This window comes from Eretmochelys imbricata, chromosome 11 (assembly GCF_965152235.1).
Source record: "Eretmochelys imbricata isolate rEreImb1 chromosome 11, rEreImb1.hap1, whole genome shotgun sequence".
NCBI classification, from domain to species: Eukaryota; Metazoa; Chordata; order Testudines; family Cheloniidae; genus Eretmochelys; species Eretmochelys imbricata.
The window spans coordinates 38696342-38722457 of NC_135582.1; the positions used below are offsets into that span (position 1 = coordinate 38696342).

General features: G+C 40.8%; 1 protein-coding gene across 1 annotated transcript in view; it reads right to left on the bottom strand.

Moving 5' to 3' along the window:
* The window catches only part of LRP2 (LDL receptor related protein 2), a 180200-nt gene that overhangs the window by 21606 nt on the left and 132478 nt on the right, over positions 1–26116 (bottom strand). Inside the window, exons 55-69 of the mRNA XM_077829918.1 lie at positions 25805–26001; positions 23606–23851; positions 20971–21099; positions 19584–19703; positions 18800–18916; positions 18386–18502; positions 16705–16842; positions 15660–15782; positions 14297–14425; positions 11080–11211; positions 9255–9386; positions 7917–8060; positions 6878–7043; positions 1539–1667; positions 116–336 (exon numbers count right to left, since the gene is read on the bottom strand). Of these exons, the coding sequence (XP_077686044.1) occupies positions 116–336; positions 1539–1667; positions 6878–7043; positions 7917–8060; positions 9255–9386; positions 11080–11211; positions 14297–14425; positions 15660–15782; positions 16705–16842; positions 18386–18502; positions 18800–18916; positions 19584–19703; positions 20971–21099; positions 23606–23851; positions 25805–26001 (2240 nt within the window). The remainder of the gene's footprint in view (positions 1–115; positions 337–1538; positions 1668–6877; positions 7044–7916; positions 8061–9254; positions 9387–11079; positions 11212–14296; positions 14426–15659; positions 15783–16704; positions 16843–18385; positions 18503–18799; positions 18917–19583; positions 19704–20970; positions 21100–23605; positions 23852–25804; positions 26002–26116) is intronic.

Consider the following 26116-nt stretch of genomic DNA (forward strand, 5'->3'; position numbering starts at 1 on the left):
GCGTTTTTGAAAATCTGGCCCCAGTTGTGAGATCTGAGTACTTGAAAATCTGGCCCTAAGTTCACGTTAATTTCTTAGACCAGAAATATATACAACATTCATGTTAATTTCCTACCTCCGTGTAATACAGTGGTTCTGTCTGTTCCATCAGGTCTCATGGATTCAATAATATTTTCTTTAGAATCACTCCAGTACAGCCTGTCATTGTTGAGATAATCAATAGAAAGTCCTGTGGGCCAGCCAAGGTCTTCAGAAACCAGCGTTTGCCTTTGCTGTCCATCCATCCAGGCACATTCAATCTTTGGCTGCCTCCCCCAGTCAGTCCAGTACATAAGCCTACAACAGTATAACTAGAATTTAAAATGACTTAGAATTCGGTGGTTGGGACTGTTTTCTTTGGCATCATCCAATAACTAAGTCGTAGGACTCATCAAAGAGTATGTTGTGTAACTCCTGATCTGCAGACTGGGATCAAGAAAAACACACACAGAGCTCAACAGATGAGCAAATTTTTATAAAAGAATAAAATGGAAAATAAACGTCAAAGGAGAGTTTCTGCATCTTGGCACTCAGGTGGAGAAGGGACAGTTGCAGAGGCAATTCTAACAGGGTCATTCAGGAAAAAGAGTTATCAGCAGCTTCCTTTGAGTGCTATCCTCAGCTCATGTAACTCAATACAGCTCCTTTGGCTTCAATGGACCTACCCTAATTTTGACTTTAAGGGGACCACGTATGCGCTAGACACAACTTTGCCCAAGTGCAGCTGAACAGGGGCTAGTGACTCCTCCTATTTCTGTGCATCCATGTTAGAGTTGCCCAGATTACAGCTCTGGGCACAGATGGGGCTGAGTGCCTGGTGCTATCCCCCTGTGAGCAAGGGGTTACAGAAGGGATGGGAAGGAATGAGGAGTGGATGGAGATAGGGCTCCACCATCCAGCCCAGTAGCAGAGCTGGTCAAGCACAAAAGAGGTAAGCTGCATCCAAAAAGGGGAGAAGTAACTTGAAGAGAAGAGCTGGGGAGGAATTGTGCTTTGCTGGATCGGCCATAGGATGCGTCTTGTGTGATGTTGAATACAAAATGGGGACTGGTTAGGCCAAAACAAATAATTAAAAAAGGAAAATGATGATGTTTCTTTGGTTCTTGTAGTCTGAATAAATGGAAAGATATCCCCACAGCTTTTTCTGTCTCTTGAGTAATGATAATATGATAGGCAGGAGGAGTTGTAGGAAAGACATCTTTAATAGGTATGTTAAGGAGCCAGCATCTACAGTTTGAGACACAACAGTTTGAACCCTGAGCCCCTGTTGTAACACCAAAACAGACCCTTCCTGAAATCTGGCCCTGAAATACATTCCCTTATTTAAAAATCCCCTGCAGCCAGTATATGGACAGAAATTTGTATGGACATCAACAGCAACACATAGCCTTAGTCTTTTCAGCTATTGAGGTAAAAGCTCTCCTATAGCTTATTGTTGTGTTCTGTCTTACTTGCTGCATGCTATTTCACAGAACTCCTTCAGGTCCTGAAATGCTTACCCAAGCTTGGGATTCACAACAATAGCTGCTGGTTGATCCAGTAGAGAGGAAATAAGCCACTTCCTGTACCGTCCATCTAGCTTTGCTACTTCTATTCGATTTGTCCCAGCATCAGTCCAGTAAAGATGCCTGAATTATATTAAAACACAATTAAAATGCTGTAAAAGGTTAAGATGCTATAACTGGGGATAGGGCTGAGAAAATCTGCTTATCTTTTAATAAGTTTCTTGTTGTTTTTCCTGTAGCACTCAGTATTCAAATGAAAAACAAAACCTGGCACATTAAAAAACATTGGGACCCTGTAAAATCACATTCATTTAATACCTATATAACTAATATAGGAATACTGCACTGATTGCATTGTAGAACTCCCAGGATGCCTCGCCACAGAAACCTGACTGTTGAATTTAGGTGCAGCTTGTTGCAGAATTCAGCAGACCTTACCTATAAGGTTAACTAGGTTTCTCTTTGCGCAGAAGTTTCTGCAGCTGGCCTCGTTTCCTGTCAAATAACCTTGATAAAAGTCCTACTGTGAGGTTTTATTATTACTTTTAGGCACTGCAGGTAACTAATGAGCATCTTCACAGATGCCGTAGTCTTCTGGGAACAGAAATCTGATTCATTAAAACTGAAAATTAATTTACATTTGAATTAATCTGGTAACTCTTGTGAGTGCATCTGTTTGGATTGCTGGTGCCACAGCTCCATTCTGTATTTTTATCTTTTAACAAAAAACATTTTCAGAAACAAGGTTGTTATAAATTTTTAAGTATCATACCTGATGTAAAAGTTTTCTGATCCTATGTGCAGAGCACTGTTTGCTCTTCCTTGGATTTTGCTAATCTTTATTGTAATACCTTTGTTAATCTTCTTAGCTGTCTCAAAGAAGATCATATATTAAACAAAATAATATTTAGCACTTGTACCATGCCTCTTCTCTGAACCAATGTAGCCTCACCACCACCTTGTGAGCATAAGGAAGTATTGTTTTTCCTTAGGGCTTTCAATTAATCACAGTTAACTCACGCATTTAACTCAAAAAAAGTAATCACGATTAAAAAAATTAATCATGATTAATCGCACTTTTAATTGCACTGTTAAACAATAGATTACCAATTGAAATATATTAAATATTGTCGGATGTTTTTCTACATTTTCAAATATATTGATTTCAATTACAACACAGAATACAAAATGTACAGTGTACACTTTTTGCACTGTAAAAATGATAGAACAAAAGAAATAGTATCTTTCAATTCACCTCATATAAGTACTGTAGTGCAATCTTTTTATTGTGAAAGTGCAACTTACAAATACAGATTTTTTTTTGTTACATAACTGCACTCAAAAAACCAAAACAATGTAAAACTGTAGAGCCTATAAGTCCATTCAGTCCTACTTCTTGTTCAGCCAATTGCTAAGACAAACAAGTTTGTTTACATTTACGCTTCTTATTTACAATGTCACCTGAACGTGAGAACAGGTGTTTGCCTGGCACTTTTGTAGCCAGCACTGCAAGGTATTTACGTGCCAGATATGTTAAACATTCATATGCCCCTTCCTGCTTCGGCCACCATTCCAGAGAACATGCTTCCATGCTGATGGCACTCGTTAAAAGAATAATGTGTTAATTAAATTTGTGACTGAACTCCTTGGGGGAGAATTACATGTCTCCTGCTGTGTTTTACCTGTATTCTGCCATATATTTCATGTTATTGCAGTATCAGATGATGACCCAACACATGTTGTTCGTTTTAAGAACACTTTCATTGCAGATTTGACAAAACACAAAGAAGGTACCAATGTGAGATTTCTAAAGATAGCTACAGCACTCAACCCAAGGTTTAAGAATCTGAAGTGCCTTCCAAAATCTGAGAGGGATGAGGTGTGGAGCATGCTTTCAGAAGCCTTAAAAGAGCAACACTGATGCAAAAACTACAGAGCCAAGCCACCAAAAAAGAAAATCAACCTTCTAATGGTGGCATCTGACTCAGGTGATGAAAATGAACATGAGCCGGTCTGCACTGCTTTGGATCATTATCAAGCAGAACCCGCCATCGGCATGGACGTATGTCCTCTGGAATGGTGCTTGAAGCATAAAGGGACATATGAATCTTTAGTGATCTTTAGATCTGGCATGTAAATATCTTGCAACACCGGCTATAACAGTGCCATGCAAACACCTGTTGTCACTTTCAGATGACATTATAAACAAGAAGGAGGCAGCATTATCTCCAGCAAATGTAAACAAACTTGTTTGTCTGAGCGACTGGCTGAACAAGAAGTAGGACTGAGTGGACTTGCAGGTGCTAGAGTTTTACATTGTTTTATTTTTGAGTGCAGTTTTTTTAACATAATTCTACATTTGTAAGTTCAACTTTCATTATAAAGAGATTGCACTACATTATTGGTACAAGGTGAATTGAAAAATATTATTTCTTTTGTTTTTTACAGAGCAACAATTTGTAATAAAAATAATAATATAAAAGTGAGCACTGTACACTTTGTATTCTGTGTGGTAATTGAAATCAATATATCTGAAAATGTAGAAAATAACCAAAAATAGTTAAATAAGCTGTATTCTATTATTCTTTAACAGTGCGATTAATCACGTGATTAATCGCGATTCATTTTTTTAATCACTTGACAGCCCTATTATTCCTATTTCACAGATGGGGAAACAGAGGCACAAAGACGTGACCCCTGTCTCACTGTACAGATCCTGTGGTAGGTCTGCAGTGTAGTCTGAGGTGTGAGTACAGCTCAGGTAGGCACCCTCACACAAGCTTTAATTTAGCTAGCGCAGCTAAAAACAGCAGTGAAGAATGTGACGGCACACACCACAGCACTGGCTAGCAAGGCGAGTACTGAACCAGGGTTCCAGGTGGACTTGTGCAGCCTACCCCACATCTTCAATGCTATTTTTAGTCAGGCTAGCTAGATCAAAGCTAGCACAGGTATACATGCCTAAACTGCAATCACACCTCCAGTTGCGTGTAGAAATACCCTAAGTACACACTGAGCAGTTTTTTATTTAAATCTCTCACCATTGCTCTAGTACTAATACAAATCCATTGCCAGTAATAGCAGAAGTGCCAGGATAGACAGGCTGCTGGTGTGTTTACCACTATGTTGCCTGTACCTGCTCACAACTGTGGAGATATTGACACATAAATGCAGGCAGCCCCCACTGCCCTCAGAGATAACCTTGGTTTTTGGGTTGATCTGTCATGGGTAACGTAGACAGTAAGAGAACATGAAGGCTGACAGTGTAAATCTAAGGCTTTCAACACAGAGGTTTTCTCCAATGTTATCACACAGCCATGGTGGAAGAAAAGAGATAATTTTTCCCCTCAGCCATTGAGTCAAAACCAGCAGAACTTTTCAGGGTAGTAAATCATGTCCTCCCACCAGATTGTCTTCGCCCTGCCCTGGTAACCAGCACAACATACGATGAGGAGCTGCCAACATATTTCACAGAGCATATTACCCAATCCAGGAGGCAGAGCAACAGGAGCCACCCATCAAGCCCACAACTAGAAACATCTGTCTCCTTTCCCCAGTCATTCACACAAGAGGCTCTGAAGAACTACAGGAAGTCTGACTCAACACTGGTAACTCAGACCCAACAAGCTAAAAAGGGCTGTCTCCAACTATGCTCGTCCACTACCAATATCCAGGTCTCCTCCCAGTCAGGTTTCAGGCTAGCACATGCAAATAGAAACAACATTAGTCATGCTGATGGATGACCTTCCACCACCAATAATGGGAAAGCAGTGAGATGGCCGAGTTCCTTGCTCTCAGGCCATGAACTCAGAGCTGTAATGAGCAATTCTTCCTCACTTTACCAGACTGCTCACTATGTTGTGCTTCTATCACTACATCTTGACTGAACCACAAGGAAAAACTATGAAACTTAACAGTCTTAAATGTCCACACTACTCAGATGAATAACTCAGCACAATAATTTCACTCACTTCCAAGACAGACACTCAACTATCTCAGCGCCTCGGTGAGATCAGCCAGTAGATGAAAGGCAGCTGACTGACGCTAAAACTAAGCAAGGTGGCGGTGATGCCAGAGGGTAGAGGGAAACATTTTACAGAGATAATCACTGCCATGCTATCTCCCACCATTAAGGGAGTCTGTCTTCAGACAAGCTGTTTCATTGGCTGGGAGTTGCTTTCAGACTCCTCACTGTTTGTGGATGCTGAAATAGCTACTGCTGCCAACTCCCTTGCCAACAACTGCTGCCAACTCCCTTGCCAACAACAAATACAACGGCAACTCCCTGTATTTGGAATGATTGCACCATCCTTAAAACACTTCAGCTGGTCCAATATGCAACAGCCCATCTCAAAAATGAATCTTGCTACTGAGAACACATTGTGCCCCACTCACGATATTGGCTCTCCGCAGAACACTGGGTACATTTTAAGATTTCTCCCTACACCCATAAGGCACTCCATGGCGTTAGATCAAGCTATCTAAAACAACACCTCCTATTCAGGGACCACAGCCTCCTTCAATTGTTCCATCCCACAAGAACAACAAAAGGGTCAGCTCATAATCTCATAACAGCACAGGGGCCAAGCTTCCTCCACATCTGGTGCAAGGCCAAGGAATTCTCTTCCAGAGGAGCAACAATGACCACAGACCACCTCATCTTCAGGGTTAAGTGAAAAACTAAATTCTCTAGCCCAATAACTGAAGGAAGAAAAGGAAACGCTTTCACACACACTTAACATTCTAGTACCCTCAGATAATTCGAGTCTATGTTCAACTCTTGCTTTTGTTCTGTTCTGGGTGGCATTCAGACACTCTGGTGATAGGAACCAAGTAAGAACCTAGACAGATAGAAGACAGACAGACAGAAAGGGGGTTGGGAGCCTCCTCCCTTTGCAGAAGCCACAGAGCAAGTTCTTTCACAAGTTCTTAATTTAATGCTAGGGAGAATGTTCAGCAAACATAGTGGCCAGTGCACCGTAATCCAAACGATGCATGACTGATCTGCCAGTTGGGGAGTATGTGCAGTGCCCAGGCAGCTAGCTAGAACATATGATGCAATCAGCAACAGGTGTTAGATTGAGGCACATGTTGCTTCTGATCAAAGAAGCAAAGTGCAAAGAAAAGTGCATTCATCTGGGCCACCTTGAGACCTCCCATCTCCAGCTCGAGGACGGCATGTGCAGGATGCAAGACTAGCACCATATTGCTCACGTCTCCTGCATGCCTGTCTAAGATAAAGGACTGGATTTCACATGTCTAACCGGTGATCAATATCTCAGACTCTCACCATATTCACGTGTGTACAGTTCCTAACTTTTCTGTTTACTCACCTCCCAACCCAGTCCACAGCTAGACCATCAGGATTAACTATGTATCTCAGATTCAAGTCAACTTCCTTCACAGGATTGTTTCCACTGCCATCAAATGTGGGGAGATAAGCACGTTTGATGGATCCAAACTCAGAGCCATGTCCCAAAATGCTGTAGTATACAATACCTACAAAAAATTCAAAAATCATTTTCATTGTGAAGTCATTTGAAATGTTTACTCATTTTTGGAAGATCCTACCCCTATTGAGATAACTATGGTATATGAGATACCAATTTAACATATTTCTATTTGTGTGAAAATCTCACGTTAGCCCTCAATGAAAATGAAAAATACAGGAAAATTTGCACAAATTCTAAAATCATCAGTCTAAAATATACACTTTGGATAAGACATGCAGCTGAAGTCATTAAAGAGCCCATGCCACATTTTGCAAGAGTCAGTGCCTTACCTCTCATGTCTATTTCATTGTACACGACAGGCAGGATCCTGGGAGCTCATACAGGGGCTACACATGGCAGAGGATGAGTTCATTGGTAGGGTGACATATGACAGAACATAAGGATCCACCAGCCTTTTCCCCCTCAGGGTTGAGCGGTGGAGGAGAGACACATGACTGCAAACTACTGCAGTCCTGAAGCCCTGTTGAGATTAGAAGAGTGCAGGAACTAGCTGTGGCCAGCCCTGAAGTTGGGGGTGCCAGGGTGAGGGGCTTCTTGCACCCTCCTACGCTTGCACACATAGTAAGAGCCAGCCACAACCTTGTCATAAAAGTCACAATGTCCTTGGGTAAGAAATGAAAGGGAAAGAAAGAGACCACAGAACAAAACAAAACTCACTGACTAGATGTAGTAAAAGAACTGACAGGGTGTGAGAGGATAGGTCTGAGGGAGGCATATAGCTGAAGGACATCCACTCCACCAGAACTGCTAACTAATCTAGTTTGACTGTAAATTAAAAAGGAAAATTAACCTCCAAAACTAACACTAGTTCTGAAACAAATAATGCATTGTTAAGTATGAAAGCTTCAAATATACTCACTCAGGCCTATTCCCTCAGGATTCCAGTCATAGTCTATAGCTTGGATGTGCTCCTGGTTATCAATGTAGTCAGAGTACTGCTGTGATGAGATATTGTATCTCCGAATTCGCACATTGTCTGGCAGGAGTAACAATGGAGGGTTACCTAGAACGCAACAATAGATTTTATTTCTCTGAATTCAATAGTACTCTCACAAGAGAAGCAGGTGAAAATTACTGATGGTCAAACCTAAATTAAAGTTTTAGAGGTTACATTTGGTTCAGAAAATCATATACCTGATAGAAAAAATACTTACTTGGACAATCATCTGAACTACCTAGCCCTTTTGGGTCTGCAAAACTGGTGTCAGATCCTACAGTTGCTTACTACCAAGCTTGGTGTTAACTACCATCACTAGTCCTGTTGACGTCAATGCACTCACTTACCATAATAAGCACTAAGCCTAGAAGTAAGTGTTTGTAGGTTCAGGCCTTTGGACTGGAAACCGTGAAAACTGTTTTTTTAATAAGTTTTCTTACACGCCTTGGCTTTTCAACTTTTAAAAATGCTTACTGCAAACAGGCCGGGTGCCTTGCTTCCTCTTTGTAAGGCTATGTTATTTAACTCAATACACCACAACTTTGTCACTTAGCCTTTAAAAGCTCGAAGTATCTTTTTATACACAGCATAACCCCGCTTCAATCACCATATATTATTACTGTTCCATTGTCAGCCCTCTTTTCTGTTTTCTCCAGCTCTTTGTTTTTCATTTTCTGAACCAAATCAGAATCTACCTACTCAATGACTGTCACACACTACGGCCACTGACATTAACCTAAGAGACAGAACTAATGATTGGAGTTATAAATGAGCTGTTATAAATCCTCTTGTTTGTGTTCATCAGTCCATGAACAATAAACGGTGATCTGTCAGCAAACTGTCTTTGATTTGCACCACTTCAATACACTGTCTTCTTCTGATACATTACTTAGGGGGTGGGAGCTAACGGGCAGCTGCCTTTTGCTGATAACCTACAGCATAGACAGTCTTTTGTTTTCAGGAAATCTGGATGAAGGGGAGAGGAGGGCAGGCACCCAACATATTTTAGAGTATTTATCACATCAGATACCTGCAAGAAGTGGGTATTATTTTAATTGTTACAAATGGAAGCAGAGAGGGAGTATTTACATTCCTGCACAAAGATGTACAAGGTTACAAGGATGTACAGAATCTAATGCTGCACAAAAAGATTTTTGTTTTTCCCCCCTGTTATAACGGAGACGCCTACATTCATTAAAGTTATTACAGTTAGCTTGCTTTTCACAGGTGGCAATCAGTCAGGCTGTCAGTTAAACATACCATTGGCAGCACACTGTTTTCCCTCTTGATCACCCATGGACCTAAAGCCATCAGCACAGAAACATTCATAACTTCCTTTGGAATTTTTACAGTCCTGGGGGCAGGTTCCAAAGATCTCACACTCATTGATATCTAAACACAAATGGAGAGAGAAAATATCTCAGGTTTAATTGTTTCCTTAGCTGAACTAGTCACATTTATAATTTTGACGTTCTGATTTGGAGCAACTAGTGGGGAGGAACACAAAGGGGGCACCAGCCAAAGGGGGGCAATGGTTTCACCATGTGACACCCCACATGATTCCTCCCTGCCCCACCCCCATCCTGGGGCCCCCACGCTCTCCCCATCCTGTCCCTTCCCCATCCCACGTTACCTGGTGGAGGGGGGCTGTCCCACTGTGCTGTACCATGCTGGCAGCGTCCCCTCCCAGGCAGCGTGGCCAGACGCTGTCTGGGACTTGGGAGAGTGCTGCTGTCCCCATCCCAGCACATGACTTGGCGGGGGCGGGGGGCTCTGTCCCGCTGCACTGAGCTGCTGCACTGCGCCAGGCAGCATTCGCCACCTACAGCGTGGCCGGAAGAGTGTGAACAACCAGGACTCACTGCCAACACCATCCCAAAAGAGGAAGCTGTGTGTGGCAGGTAGAAAAGTGTGGAGTGGCCCCAGCCCACCCACTCAAACAGATACACCCAAATCCTGGCGTAAATATTGGGGGACATCTGCTGCTCCTGAGGGGGAGGGCCTTTGCTGCTGCTCTGGTGGGTGGAGAGAAAAGGGCCCCATGCCTCTGTGGGAAAGGACACCACCATTCCCACTCCAAGGGGTGGGGAAGGCTTCAGAGCAGGGGCGAGGCCACATGGGGATGAAGCCACAGGGGTCCTCATGTCAGGGTGTGCCTAGGGCCTTAGATTGCTCTAATCTGGCCTTGCACGTGCCAAGATACCCAGGATGTGAAATGTTTTGCTCTGTAAAGGGATTCTAAACATGACATCACAGGCTCCCATGTTTATTTTGTCTCAGTTATTTCCAGATCCAGTGTGCTTGCTTTACTAATGTTTGTACTAACTGTCTGTCTGGGATCTGAGAGTCCAGCTAGGTTCTTTCCATAGAGCACATCGTCACCAGCATTAAAGCTTCTGTGGGCTATATGCTACCCTCAGCAACACTTCAGTGTACATCTGTGCAAACCCCACTTCTTAGAATTCAGTAAACAATTCTCTAGACTGAGAGCTGACAGATTAGAATCCAGCTCACTCTCTCTTAGATGTGCCTGGTTCTATGGCCCTAGCTAGAATAAGAAGCAATACAAATGTATTTTCATCTTTAAAGCGAGCATATATTATACTAGATGCACAGGAAACAGCTGTTGAGCAACAGTGTAGAACTGCACTGTAAGCAAGTCAGTGAATTTTTCAGAGCAGAAGCTTTGATTCTAATCTAAATATAGACAGTGGTAACTCAGATATGATCTAGCCTTAAGTCAGTGGAAAGGCTCCCCTTTATTTCAGTGCAGCTGGATCAAGCCATAAAACTCTAATTCAGCAAATAAGAATGTGTTTACCTTTAAACATCTGAGTACTCACGTTAAAGTCAAGGGAGCTACTCACATGCTTAAAATTATACATAGGTTAAAGTTTTTTGCTGAACTGGGGCCTAAATTCTGGGAGAGAATATATATTTCAGAAGCCAAATCTGTGTCATACAAGGTCCACTGAAGTGCAAAAATCCTCTTTACATGCAATAATGAATAGTTACATTTAAATTATTGTAACAAAACCAAATTGAACATCTTTCATGGAGAAGATTAATAAAATATTGAAAATACCATCGCAGGAGTTCCGGTTCAGCTCACTGGCATTGTACCCTGGCCTACAGGAACAGATAAAGCCTCCTTCACTTAAGTTGGTACAGTTATGTTCACAGATATTTTCAGCACAAGTTCGTCCTGTTCCTGAGTCTGAAAAGAATGTAAATCATTATTATTGGAAAAGCATAAACCATACTGAGAGCTACAATTTCTATTATTTTCTCTTATTTGTAAACAATTTTCAAATATTAAGTTGGCCTTCTCCTTCTTTCCTCCTTGGAAAAAACTTTCAGCAGACATGAAGGGCTTTCAGGGATTTCCCTGGCCATAGTACTACTTACTAATTACAGGGAGGTCAGGAAAATCTCAGGCAGGATCATTTCTTTGGCTATGAATCCATGACATTGCCATACTGAATGACCTCATTACCCACCCAGCCTACCCAGCACTAAGGGGAATGACATAAAATATTGGACGCCAGTTCAAAGCAGCTGCAACTATTCCAGGGATTTGGATAGGTTGACAGCCCCACTACAACCATCACCTCCCTCCCATCTCACAACCAAAACAGAATGCTTGCTAAATTCCTTTTACATGTGATATAGACCTATGTCAGCTATACCTTGGAATTAGGGTAGGCACCTAATTCATGTAAGGCCTGACCCAACCTTTACTGAAGTCAGTGAACTCCATTTACTGTAGTGGCCTTTGGATCAGGCCTCATATGGGAAGAAGCAAGGGACCTCTGACCCAGGGACCTCTGGTGCCAACTGGTAGAGGACACAAAGAGGATGCATGGGGTTTTACAGAGATCCCCTGGGTCAGGTATCTGCATAATGATTCACTAAAGGGTGGCTATGAGGTCTCTATTGAGAGCCAGCAGTCCGCTGTTCGTCATAATCACTGCAAAATGTATGATCATATAATAATTAAAAGCTATATAATTATACTGGAAATTATGATCCTAAAGCCTTGAAGTTAAAGGCAGGTCACCAGGATTTGAATGCCTTGGACAGGTTCCTTTCAGGTAGGGGCTAGCAGACACGTATCTCTGTCTGGTCATGAGTGTATTGTGTATTGTATGTATCACCTTGAAGACCTGTTTGCATTACTGAGCCTGATGCTAATGAAGAGATTATGAAATCACAAGAGAAGAAAGCTGCAGTAAAATACAAAAATAGCAGAGGGGTATCCTGTTTACGAGTGAAGACAATGGATTTTGGGGGTATAACTAGGAGTCCTGAAGCGCACCTGGATCCTTCAACAAGAAGACAAACTGTCAGCATGTTCTGTCTTATGAAAGGAGGGTCACAGCCAGCCTGACTGGAAAACTCCGCAAAGACTTTGGGTGAGCTAAACTTCATTAGATAGGAGAGTACCTTGTTATTTAAGTGTAGGCTCTATAACACATTATGATTTTAATTTAGATGTAACTACTTGTTTCCAGTACTCTTACATGGTACTTCTCTTATCTCTAGTCTTTGTTAAAGAAACTTACACTTGTTTTCACTATAAACATATCTAATGTGCTGTGTCAGGTTTCAGAGTAACAGCCGTGTTAGTCTGTATTCGCAAAAAGAAAAGGAGTACTTGTGGCACCTTAGAGACTAACCAATTTATTTGAGCATGAGCTTTCGTGAGCTACAGCTCACTTCATCACTTCTGATGAAGTGAGCTGTAGCTCACGAAAGCTCATGCTCAAATAAATTGGTTAGTCTCTAAGGTGCCACAAGTACTCCTTTTCTCAATGTGCTGTGTGTAAATGAAGCAATGATCTATGGCAATACTGGTAAGCTGAGGTGCACTGCATTTACAAAAATTACTCTGACACTTAGAAAATACAGCAAGTAGATCTATAACATGTAAGTAGAAACAATTAAATAGCAAATGTGTATTGACACAGGATGAGGAAGGATGCAGATTTATGCCCAAAATATTATTTCACTAACTCAGTTAACTGTTTATGTCCTACAACTATATACCAATGCTAATTACAATAATTATACACACTTACCTTTATATACATACATATTATACACACACACACACAGTGTCTTTGCATTCATATTTAAAATTTATACCTGCAATTAAAGTTAGACACCTTTTATTCCCATCACAAAACAAAAGATATTTGTCATCCTGATTAGGTTTATAGAACTATTTAGTGTTATTTATTCTTTCTCTGTTTAATGCTGATGTTTGAAGCTGGAAAGGATCCAAACGCCATCAGTTTGGTTTGAGCTCATGTCTGCCCATGAACAGTACAGGGCTGAATGCCATCAAATTGTCTGATTTGCACCATTTCACATCCTTTTTATACTTTTACATTTTCATGAGGTCACATCATTATTTTCCACTACTCAAAGTCCACTGGGATGGATGTGAAATAGAGATGCAAGCCACCTCAGAAAAGACTATGCTAACAGTTTGTGAGTTATTTGTGATATGCGAACATACTAGGTTTTAATCCCCAGTACATCATTTGGCACATTTTCACCTGAAGCCATAAACACCTGACAAACTGAAATCACAAGTGCATACTCAAATTATAAATCTAAGCTGTCTGTCTATTGCAGTCAAAATGCTTTATTCAGGTGGACTTCTCTAGGATCTCTCTGCACGCCCTATCACACACACATATTTTACTCAAAGTTTCCACATTGCAGTGACTCTCCTGATTGGTGTCAAGTATCAGAGGGGTAACCATGTTAGTCTGGATCTGTAAAAGCGGCAAAGAGTCCTGTGGCACCTCATCTTGTGAAAAACTGTTAACAACACTGATGACTGGAGGTGACTTCAATCTGAGCACTGGCCAATAGGGTGCTGGTGTGAGATGAGTTGTTCACTTTCTCCAGAGATGGGTACTAAGCTGGTGTAAATCATGCTAGCTCTATTGACTTCTGAGGAGCTATGACAATTTACACCAGTTCAGGGTCTGCTCTAGCCTCTACAGCATATCCTATTTTAGAACAAGACCAAATTGCTTCTTGTGAAGCACAAGACTCTTAGCCTAAACTTGCACAGTTCAGGATACTGAGCTTCTTAGTTTGCAAATGTCAATGTTTCGGAAAGATATGCGGAGGATGGTAAGATAACAGGAGCAGAGAGCAGTTCCAATTTATTATATTCTAGCTCTAGTCAATACTATACGTTTATTATTTCTGTTTCAAAAACTGTTTTTATTTCAGTTCTACTGATTACTACTGTACTGCGTAACAACAACATTGTTACTTACTGCAGCCTATTTCATCAAAATGGTCTCCACAATCATCATAATTGTCGCATACGTAATGTAGAGGAATGCAATTTCCATTACCACATTTGAATTCTTCAGCCATACACGGTCTTGGGGTAGGTTCTCGACCTACAATTCAAAAGACACACGCTTCTGTCACCTATGAAGCCTCCCAACATCCACAAGTTAGGCATAATTCCTTTCACAGAGGAAGGAAATGAGGCACAGAGAGGTTTAATAACTTGATCACGTGAGTCAGGAAGTCTGTGGCATAGCTGGGAATAGAACCCAGGTCTGCCAATTCCCAGTCACTTTCAACTCAAAAACCAGACTTCCTCCTTCTACAGAGATACAAGGACTATTTCATAAACACTTTTTGTTACATATTTTCTACTCAACAGTGGATTCAACTTCTTGCTTTGGCAGGGCTATTTAATATCTTTTATCTCTATATTTTGTACTTTATCTCCAGTCTTTGATATTTTAGTTTAGTTGAGACCATTCTAGCATATACAACATGCTATTACGATTACATGACATTGGGTAATTTAAAAAGTCAGTAAATAATAAACACTCTTACGTTTGGGGCCAAATTCTGCTATGAAACGTGCACATGCAGTTCCCATTGAGTCAATGGGTACTGTGAATATATCTGAGAGCAGAACTTTGCACTGTATAATAAAGATATATAATAGAATGTATCTATTATTCCAGGTGCTAATTCTCGAATGCTATCACTGGTTCTTCATGGGCAGACTCATGTGCAGAGCCCCAGTGAAATCAGTGTGGCTCCATGTGAGTGCAGGGGTCTACCCATGCAGAACTAGTTGCAGCATCAAGGCCTAAACACTTAAGATCCTCATACGTATTATTCAGGGTCCAATATTGTTGAGTCATGCACAACAATGGTCAGAATTCAGAGACAACCATGTTCAAAACAACTTCAGCAACATTTGCCATCCTGACCATTATTGAATTGCCAATTCTTTCTTCTTCATTATTTTAAACAGACTATACCATAACATTATAATTTGATTTTTTTTTTCAGACTATACTAATTTATCAGCATGCTTACGGTATATGGTGGGCATACAATTGCTGGGGGAGGGACTTGTTACACATTAAACCTATACTTGCATCTATATGCTGCAAATATTCTGCGCTATAATAACCACAGTTCAAATCATTTCCTGCTGAACATTAGTTTTAAAATATTTGTTTCATTTTGTCATTCAATGTGGATGTTTTTTATTATTATTAAACATTACAAATACTTTACACTGATGGAAGTCCAAGTCTAGGATTACTAGAAAATGTATCTACTGATTACTGAATAAAATTGGCTGTACATGTGTAAACGTACAGTGCTCCTCTTTCTCATCGCTTCTATCTCCACAGTCATCCTCCTGGTTGCACAGCTCGTGACTGTAGATACAGCGATTATTTTCACAGCGGAAACGGAATGGTGGTTCACAGGGAATATCCACTGAAATGAAATAGATCAAATAAGCAAGTATGATGCAAACACTTATTGCATACAATCCATCAAATCAATACATCACTTTTTTTGGTTACCATGTGCCTCTATTTTAAAAAGCACTAGTCTTCCAGGCCAAAAGTATACATATTCTTCAGTCACAGCATTGAATTAGGTTTGTCAAAAGATAACCTAAAATCTGTGTTTCTAACATAGTGATAATCGACTTTCTTGAAAAAGGTAGTCTGTACTCCAGACAGCAAACATTCATCACTACTGCAGGGAATGCAATGCCATAGTTACCATGCTAGTTTGTGCTCTATATCTTTCTAGACAACAGCAGAAATCATTTATAGAAAAGACCATCCAATTTATAAATGCATTTGTCATGGCTGCCTCAACTGTATGTAACGTATGTTTTTCATAGGTATTGGTCAACATTTCCAAACTTGAGTGCCTAAAGTTAGGACCCATAATCCATATTTAAGGACATGCCCTGACTCTAATGGGAGTTGAGGATGCTAGTCAGAACCATTGAAAATCAGACCCTTATATTACTAAATTTCAGTTAAGGCTCCTAATTTTAGGCACCCAATTTTGAAAATGCTGACTGTTATTCATATTTCTAATTGCTACAGAGATTGTCTCTCATCATTTGACTGCTCCCCTTTCTTACAGCTGCATATTTAGATGCCTGCAAAGCAATTAATGAGCTACAAAATCACAAGAGAGAGTATGAAGTGAATTTAAAGATGCTTCTTGTGAAACAACACTTTCTTGGTGTTTATCTTTATCAAAACCCATGAGAATCTCCAGTCAAAAGAACATATTTATGATTTAGCTCTTACTTCTGTACCACTAATGATTGTCATTATATAGTTTTACTAATGGAATCAACATTGTTCATTTTTATTTCATTTTTCTCTCTTACAGCAAAGGTGAAGTTCTTCATCAGAGTCATCTCCACAGTCATTGTCACCATCACATTTCCAATAGGGCTGGATACAGACATGATTTTTACACTCAAACAACATAGGTGGACAGTATGTACCATTAGGATAGCGTGTTGCTGGTGAAAAGAAATTTAATTTTTAGTATAAACAAGTTAGCTTGGTCTGAAATAATATTCAGGCATTTCATAGGTCATTATTTCTTCCGCACCCTCTTCTCTACAGGAGAAGACGGCTAAAAGTTTGCAGGGGTAGCAGACTGCAAGGACTGAGGGCCACTGGCTAACTACGTTGATTAATTTAGATTAAGATTTTACAAAGCTAAATAATACTCTAAAGTTACTGCCAGAGGCCTTAGAACCACAATACGGTGATGTGAGTTTTACTGGCACTGTTTGCGTTTATCAACGGCAATCCATTAATATAATCTACACAAATTTCATACCAGCACCCCCAGTGAATGGTCAGGTAATTAACCAGATAATTAATTATTAATGTATTCACATTTATAAAGTGTCCATCCAATTATGTGGATCCTATACAAAATTTGAAAATAAACACAACTCAAAAGATCCAGAGACCATATATGGAACTCCCCCTCCTACACCTCACACACACAACCACCCTCCAAATCATTTCCCTTTCATCAGCTTCTACAGCCCATCAGTTACTTTCTAAGCAAACCTTCTTTCCCTTTCTCTGAACTAAAAACAGGGAAAATATGTGATTTTCAGCATGCCACAAAGATTGTCTAATCCAGCCTCTGTTGGACCAAATATGCTGGGAAATAAACTCCAGAATATAGGACCCATCATTGAAAATGTCTTGAGTCTTCCCCTTCCCACTTAATCCATGGTTTCTAGCTCAACTGCCTGGAAGGATGATCACAACTGCTATGACAGCAACACGAGAAGAATGGCATCATCCCAGGTACCAAGGCTACAAACCATTTGGGCTCTGTAGATGAAAACCAGCACCTTAAACTTCACCTGGGAATCATCTAGCAGCCAGTGTAGCTCTATCAATGCAGAGGTGTGAAATGCCCCCCAAAAAACATTGCTTAATGAGGAAGCAGTCACATTCTGCGTAAGCTGCAACTCCCAAATGGTCTTAAAACGTAGCCCAGTGTAGAGATCAGGGGCACAATCCAGACCAGAGGTGACAACAAGAGAAACAAAGTATTTTCCTGTTTTCATTTATAATGGGGGGAAGGGAAGAGGAATGAGACCATCTACAGCCCTGTGCACATTATAAAATCAGCCATGTTAGTCTGTTACAGTACAGTAGGCCTTGAAATGTTTAAAAAGCCATTCTGTCTTGCAGTGTAGCTGGGACAGAACAAAATCCTCACACTGTGCTAGACCATCCTTGCAAAGAGCAGGGCTTCTTGGGCATCACTCTCTCCAGCAGGTTTATTCTTTTAATCTATTTATAATTTGCCAGTGGAATACCTGAGAACCCATTAGTATATTAAAAAGTAGCTCTATGTATTACATTTTTCCTGAATTATTACTGAAGTCATTTGAGTTGCAGGTGTTCAGTACCACTCAGGATTTTGTCTATTGTATTAAACAGACAATAAAGACTAAGTTTCTGTAAAATTGAAGTTGTCTTATGTGCTGTTCTTCCCCCATAAGTTCCCACCACACGCTTTAAACTCACGACAAGTCGCTTCATCAGAGAAATCAAGACAGTCTGCACTTCCATCACATCTGAAGCGTTCTGCAACACAATGCCCACTGCTACATTGGAAATATCCAGGATGACATGTCCTCAGCTCTGAAAAGATTCCAAAATGATTAGTGAAATGTCTTCACGTGAAAAACAAGATCAAAGTGGATATTTTTCATGTACAGAAGATACCATGAAAAACTGGGCATTCACCATCCACACTATCTAAATGTAAGATAGTATTTGTGGCATATCCTGTTCTAAATAAAGGTAAACAATGTAGTGCAGTAAAGGTTGCTTCACTAATGCTGCTTGATGTAAAATATGGTTTTGCAGAATGATTTCAAACCTGAACAAACCTTAGTTTCTAATATGATGAAATGACACCCAAACGTCAATACGCACCACAGTCACGTTCATCTGAATTGTCTTCACAGTCATCGTCATGGTCACAAACCCACCGAGAAGGAATGCAGCGCAAATTATCACAACGGTATTCACTTTCCGTGCATTCGCGAGGGCCTTCAATTTAAAAGACAAGTGAAAACAACATGTGAAGTCACTCAACTGTAACTCTAAACATCCAAGCCTGTCTCATTAAAATAGGCAAAATGATTGCTGGGTGAGATGTGAGACAATCATTAAAATGGCAAGTTGATATTTCTGCATACATATTATGTGATATTAAACACTTCATGTCTCTCTGTGGGTTAACTCATCTCAAATTTGTTTTGTTACAACATTACCCAAGAGTGATTTTTATCTTGAGGAAATTACATCTCCTTATCAGAAAATAATAAATTCAGTTTGGGCTTGATCCTACACTCTTTACTCAGGAAAATGTTTTTACACACACACACACACACACACACACACACACACACACACACACACACAAAAGTGCAGGATTTGAGCCCTTAAACCCTAGTGGAAATCAGGACTAATACTTTCACATACATTATAACATTCTTCTTGATAACTGGATTCACTAACATTTATTTCTGTACAAAACAGAAATTATTCTTAACACAGCATTCCAAATGGCTCAGCAGCAACAATACAGACTGCATAGTGGAATAACTGAACTCTTGCAATTAAGAACAACATGCCTCACTTTCAGAAGAAATGGGAGGCTATAAGTGAAAAGCAAGGAACACTAAAATATCATGAGAGTGGAGTGACAACTCACTGCAGTTGTTCTCATCAGACCCATCTCCACAGTCATTATCTCCATCACACTTCCAGCGCAGCGGGATGCACCGGTGATTATCACAGCGGAAATCTCCCAAAGGATTGCAAGTCATCTCCTCTGCAAAGCACACAATTTGTCACCAAGACAATAAGCCAGCATACATTATCATACTCTTGAATATGCTTTGGACAGGGTAGAGAGATGCTTAGAGTAGGGTAGGATGCTTTGGATAGGGTAGAGTACCCAGAGGGTTGTAGAGATGGAATTTTCCATACCATAAACTGGGTCAAGTAATTTAGGGAAAGCAGTTTGGAAACATCCCATCAAGTAATGATATAGGATTGGGAGGGGAATGCTCAGGCAGAGACTTTGCACTTTCAGTAATTTACAGTAATTGTCTGGACATATCCATCTTCTAGAAAGGGAGACTGCTACTCCCAACACAACGATTGCAGAGTCAGGGAGTCCTAAAACAACCCCCCTTTCCTACTTGTGCAGAAACAACAACTCTACTGTCCCTCAGAGGGGAAAAGTATAAAACAACCAGCATCTACAGAAACAAATATTACCTGGAGAATAAATGATTTGGTGCAAGAAAAATGGTCAGGCTCTGTGTATATGGGTATGTATCTAATGACTCTCAGAGTGGCACACGCTTTTACTGACAAACAGCCAGAGCTGAAAGCCATATGGCACACTGTAGGCCAGACTGTCACACCCTGTTTTTCCTGAGTTATTCTGATTTAGATGTTGTGAACTCATGGCCTGCAAACTTAGTTTGTAGCATTTTAAAAGGTTTCAGAACAACTCTTGCAGCATCATAAATCCTCTACATCGGTGATTTTGGTACAGTGTATCCCCAGTTGAGCACTGGAAGTAGCTTTGAAGATACGCAAAAAGAATACTGAATGACAGCTTTCATATGAAAAAGACTTCAGTGTAAGCTCAAAAGCTTGTCTCTCACACCAAAAAGAAGTTGGTCCCATATAAGACATTACCTCACCTACCTTGTCTCACTAACATCCTGAGAACAACACAGCTTTCATGTGTGTTCCTAAACGTAAGATTTGGAAGCAGGAAAATATATTTTCCTCTATTTTATTCAGTGATAAGCACAGAATCAACATTCAATAATGAATAGTACAATAATAGTCATAATCTAGTTTTCAGGGGTTATAGGCTGTGAGCTACACGACCTACAGTGAATTGTTGTCCACAGAATTTTCCACCACACAAATGGATATCAGTGAAGTCAACTGACAGAAAATGAAAGAAGTACAAGCATATGAATTGTCACTGAGAAGACTTCCATGAGGGTTTTATAGCTAGGAGAAATATTCGCAGCATAACATCATTTCAGAAAAAAGCTTTTCCCTACACCTACCACAGCCTTGTTCATCACTGTTGTCTCTGCAGTCATCATACCCATTGCATACTGCCCACAGTGGAATACAGCGGTAATTGGTTCTACAGCTGAATTCGGTGTGGTTATCACACCGGTAGGCAGGACCCACTAAAACACAAGAGAGAGTTGTCAAAGAACATTGTATTACTTCTGTATGCGCATGACTTAAACATCTGATTTCTGTTTTTTGGTGCACTACTTCCATTAAAAGGAGTCAACGACTGAAAAAAAAATCTGTCAGGTCATATAGCCCATCTCCCTGCTGGTGCACAATGGAGTCCTATTATACCGTTACCAGCATTTTGTCCACTCTATTTTTATGCTAAGTGACTGGGTATCTACCACTTTGCTTGGGCAATTCCAATTAGTCACCATCAGGAAGTTTTTCTTGATAATCAGACTAACTTTCCGCTTTCTTAATTTCACCTCATTTCAGAGTTATACCTCCTCCTTGCCATCCTAAATAATTCTTCTCCTTCCTTGATGACTATTCTACAAATATTTAACTTTTATCATGTCCTCCTCTGGGGCTAGATTGAGCCATTCGGCTCAGCCCTCTGTAAAGGATGGTAAGTAGCTGTGCCAACCCAGGAAACACAGCAGGAAGGAACTTGGCTTCCCTACTCCTGGAGCCCTTTACTGTGGCAAGGAAAGGCTCTAGGGGGCAGGCAGTGTGGAAGGGCTCTGGCAGCTCTCCACTGGCAGAGCCCTTCCCCACTGCCTCCCCCTTGCCAGAATCTTTCCCCACTGCCAGAGCTTTCCAGTGTGGTGGGCTCCAGCAGCGGGACACTACACTGCTAAAAATAACAGTGTAGACAGAGACACTGTTTGGGCATGTAGAGAGCCATGTAGGATATACACCTTATGGTTCTGGTATGTCTCTACTCTGTTTGCCTAAGGCTATACCTCACCATCTACATCACTATTTATATCCATGCTAGCTGGGTGCGCAGTGTCTGTACTCTACACGCTGCCTTAAGTGTTGACCTACTTAAGTATATAGCTCAAAACTGCACTGGCCTTTTCAGCTGTCACATTGCATGCAAACTCCCTGTCGATCTGCTAACTATTATCACTCGTAGGTCACATTACTGCTTTCCAGCTTTCAGACTGCTGCTGTTCAGATTATTTTATTCCAGTTGTATTAGCTTGCATTTCTCCAAGCTAAATTTCATTTTGTTGCTTTCTATGTCTGTATCTAATCTTTCTAGGTGCTTTTTTATTATTTCTCTGTCATTTCAGATTCCCACAACTCCTCCCTATTTAGTTTTCAGAGTAACAGCCGTGTTAGTCTGTATTCGCAAAAAGAAAAGGAGTACTTGTGGCACCTTAGAGACTAACCAGTTTATTTGAGCATGAGCTTTCGTGAGCTACAGCTCACTTCATCAGATACATACCGTGGAAACTGCAGCAGACTTTATATATACACAGAGAATATGAAACAATACCTCCTCCCACCCCACTGTCCTGCTGGTAATAGCTTATCTAAAGTAATCGTCAGGTTAGGCCATTTCCAGCACAAATCCAGGTTTTCTCACCCTCCACCCCCCCACACAAATTCACTCTCCTGCTGGTGATAGCCCATCCAAAGTGACAACTCTTTACACAATGTGCATGATAATGAAGTTAGGCCATTTCCTGCACAAATCCAGGTTCTCTCACTTTGGATGGGCTATCACCAGCAGGAGAGTGAATTTGTGTGGGGGGGTGGAGGGTGAGAAAACCTGGATTTGTGCTGGAAATGGCCTAACCTGACGATTACTTTAGATAAGCTATTACCAGCAGGACAGTGGGGTGGGAGGAGGTATTGTTTCATATTCTCTGTGTATATATAAAGTCTGCTGCAGTTTCCACGGTATGTATCTGATGAAGTGGGCTGTAGCTCACGAAAGCTCATGCTCAAATAAACTGGTTAGTTTCTAAGGTGCCACAAGTACTCCTTTTCTTTTTCCCTATTTAGTAGCATTTGTAAATTTCATTAATATGTTGTTTACTCACTTCCAGATCATTAAATGAATATAAATGAAAACCAGGCCTAGCACAGATCTCTGTAGTACCCCACTCGATAGCTCCCCTCAGCTTGACACTTTGTGGTTTATCGTAACCCTTTATTTGCAAACTGTCAGACTTTTTTTTTACCCACATGACTGTGTTCATATCTAAGTCAATTAGATTTAAATTTGAAAGTAAGAGATTTATGAGCAACTGTATTAAGAGATTCATGAAAATCCAAGTATTATGTCTGTTGCTTTCCCTTCATCTGCTAACTTGACCAGTCTGGCAAGACATAATCAAATTTGTCTGGCTATATCTGTTCTTTATAAACCCATCCTCTTTGGGTTCTGAGTTTGTTCCCAACCCCATGATTGGTTCAAAAACCTTGTAGCTATTTAGTGACTTTTTTCCCCTTCAGTATTTGTTGCTCGGTATCTCATGAGACTCTCTTACCAAGTCACAAAGTGCTGTGTTGCAGTGCCAGTTACCTACTGCAGTTTAGCAGTCCATTTGTAGGATTCACATCTCCTCAAAAGCGAACCTCTTGAAAATTAAGCAATGCTGTTCACTCTGCCTATCACGCTATAATATAGACAGCTGCCATTGATTTAGTGCTTACTGCATTCGTGGAACGGTTCGTCAGAGTGATCACCACAATCATCATCCACATCACATTTCCAGGACTGAGGGATGCAGCGGCCATTGTCACATTTAAACTGGCCTGGAGAGCAGGTCCTACTGGCACAGTGAGAGCTATCCTCATCTGAGTTATCCCCACAGTCATCTTCTTTATCACACTGCCAGGCTTCTGGGATACACCGTTTGTTGGCACACTGCCACTGATGTGTCTCACACTGGTGATTAGCTAAAAGAATACACATTTTTATTAGGCTGTTGAAGCTTATAGAAAGATTGAGCCCTTCAGTGTTATGGGAATTGAATCTGTCATCACCGCATATTAAAGAAATGCTGGTAACTCAATCTGAGTTTAGAATTTACTTGTCCAGTTCAGATACTGACTTCTAATCCTGGATGGCTATGGCCCACAGGCTGCTTTCATCCAGCTTTCAAAGGCTGAACAATACAACAGAGAGCCTTTGGGGAGAAGAAAGACATCCAGAGTTGTCATTGCCCAGTGCAGAGTGAAATACAAGCCCAGCTGTCGCACTGAGTCAGGGCAGAGGAGCACAGTGATTCAGGGCACCTGAATGACAACATGGCTTTGGGCCATCATGCAAATTCTGACAGTGTGGTGGGCCAAAGAGGAACCACTCTAGTTCTACCCAGCATACTCTCCTGCTAAACCAGCATGCTGCAAGCCAGGACACTTGGCACAAGTTAATGCTGCTCAAAGCACCATTAACTTTAGATCCACAGTTTCTATCTTCCTCAGAGGGGAACTCATGCATAGTCACAGAGCAGAAGTCAATGTTAGCAGTGGTGGGGGCCTGGTGAGGCTTGTGATGTTTGCAGAGTGGGAGTCACATTAAGTGGTAGGCTGTGAGCTGGGGTGTTCACTTTGGCTTTCCACAGACCTCCAGCCTACATGGTCTGGGTACCTCTCCCACTGCCCCTTTTAATACACAGTAATCCCTTTCTCCAGGAAGAGAGAATATAGCATGATTTCTGCAAACTTTAACACACAGCTTTTCTAGAGCAAGTTTTCCCCCTTAGGTAACTGTATGATATACCCCAAAATCATCTGTATTCTACCCAATAAAATAAAGAGACATGTGAACTCATTATTATGCAGCTGTCAATTTCTTATTTAATATTCCCCTGTGCCTTACTTAAGAGCTTGATTGTTTGAAATTCATGTCAAACTGAGGTTTCATTTAATTATGATATTACAGAAAATACTATTATATGCTAATGAAAGTCAGTGAAACTATCAATTATATGACTACACAGCTTCCTTTTTTCATTCTCACTGCTCAGACTTCAATTCCCAGTGTAATATTATTTACAAGAGGAGAATAATTAGCTTTCTAATTAGACACAAGCGCATGAAACAAGATGGGTTTTAAAAAAAGTTAATACACTGTCTCACAATTATAATTAGATGCCTACAATTTTTTAAAAAATTCTATCACATTCAGTTCTCCAAAACCATCTGCCTGGGTATATTGCATTTTGAGCAATTTTCATGTGAAATAATTTTTTCACTGTTTAAAGATGCAGATTATGGTAAGAAGGAGCATGGTTTGATGGACTGAGCTGGGAGTTAGGAAATCTTCAGTTCTGATCTTGCCTCTAACACCCAGGGTTTGTCTACATAGAGTTGTTTGTTTAAGATGTTGCGCTTTAACTGCCCCATGTAGCTCCTGCTAGCGCAAACTAAAAGGTACTTAGTTTGCATTAACCTAGTCCTGTTTGAAATGAGACAATGTTAACCCAAACTAGGTAACTTTTAATTTTCACAGCATGTTAGTGCAAGCTACAACTCACACCCTTGAAGTCTGCACTGTGGGACCATGCAGACAAGCTCAACTTCACGTGTTGCTTTGAGCACACAATGAAACCTATTTTCCAGAGCCTTGTATTTTACACCAGTGCAAGTGAAGCAAAGTGAGTGTAAAACATTGCCACTCTGATTTGGTAGCATTTTACATCCTTTTTACCAACACTTTGCACTGGGATAAATGACTACGTAAGGTGTAAGGCAGCAGAAATTCAGGTCTAACATCTGTAAAATATGGATCCTGATTCTCACCTGCCTCTTAGGGCAGCTTGTGAGGATTACATGGTTAGTGTTTATACAATGTTTTGAACATGTGAAGTGCCACACACGTGCTAAGAATAATTATCTGACATTTACCACAAAGTACATGATCTTCATCTGATCTGTCAGGACAATCTGGCAGAGCATTACACAAGAAATGGGGACTGGTGCAGTTCCCATCACTACATTGGAACTGCCCAACACGACAATATCGGTGCGCGCAAGTCGGCGGTTCATCAGAGCCATCCCTGCAATCTCTCTGTCCATCACATTTCCACCAGATCGGTATGCACCTATAAAGAGAAAATAATATTTCCTTTGATGAACCAATGACTTTACAGGTGTCCAGCCATCCCTTTAAGGATCAATTGTTAGACAAGCTTTTGCCAGTGACATATCATCTTGCAA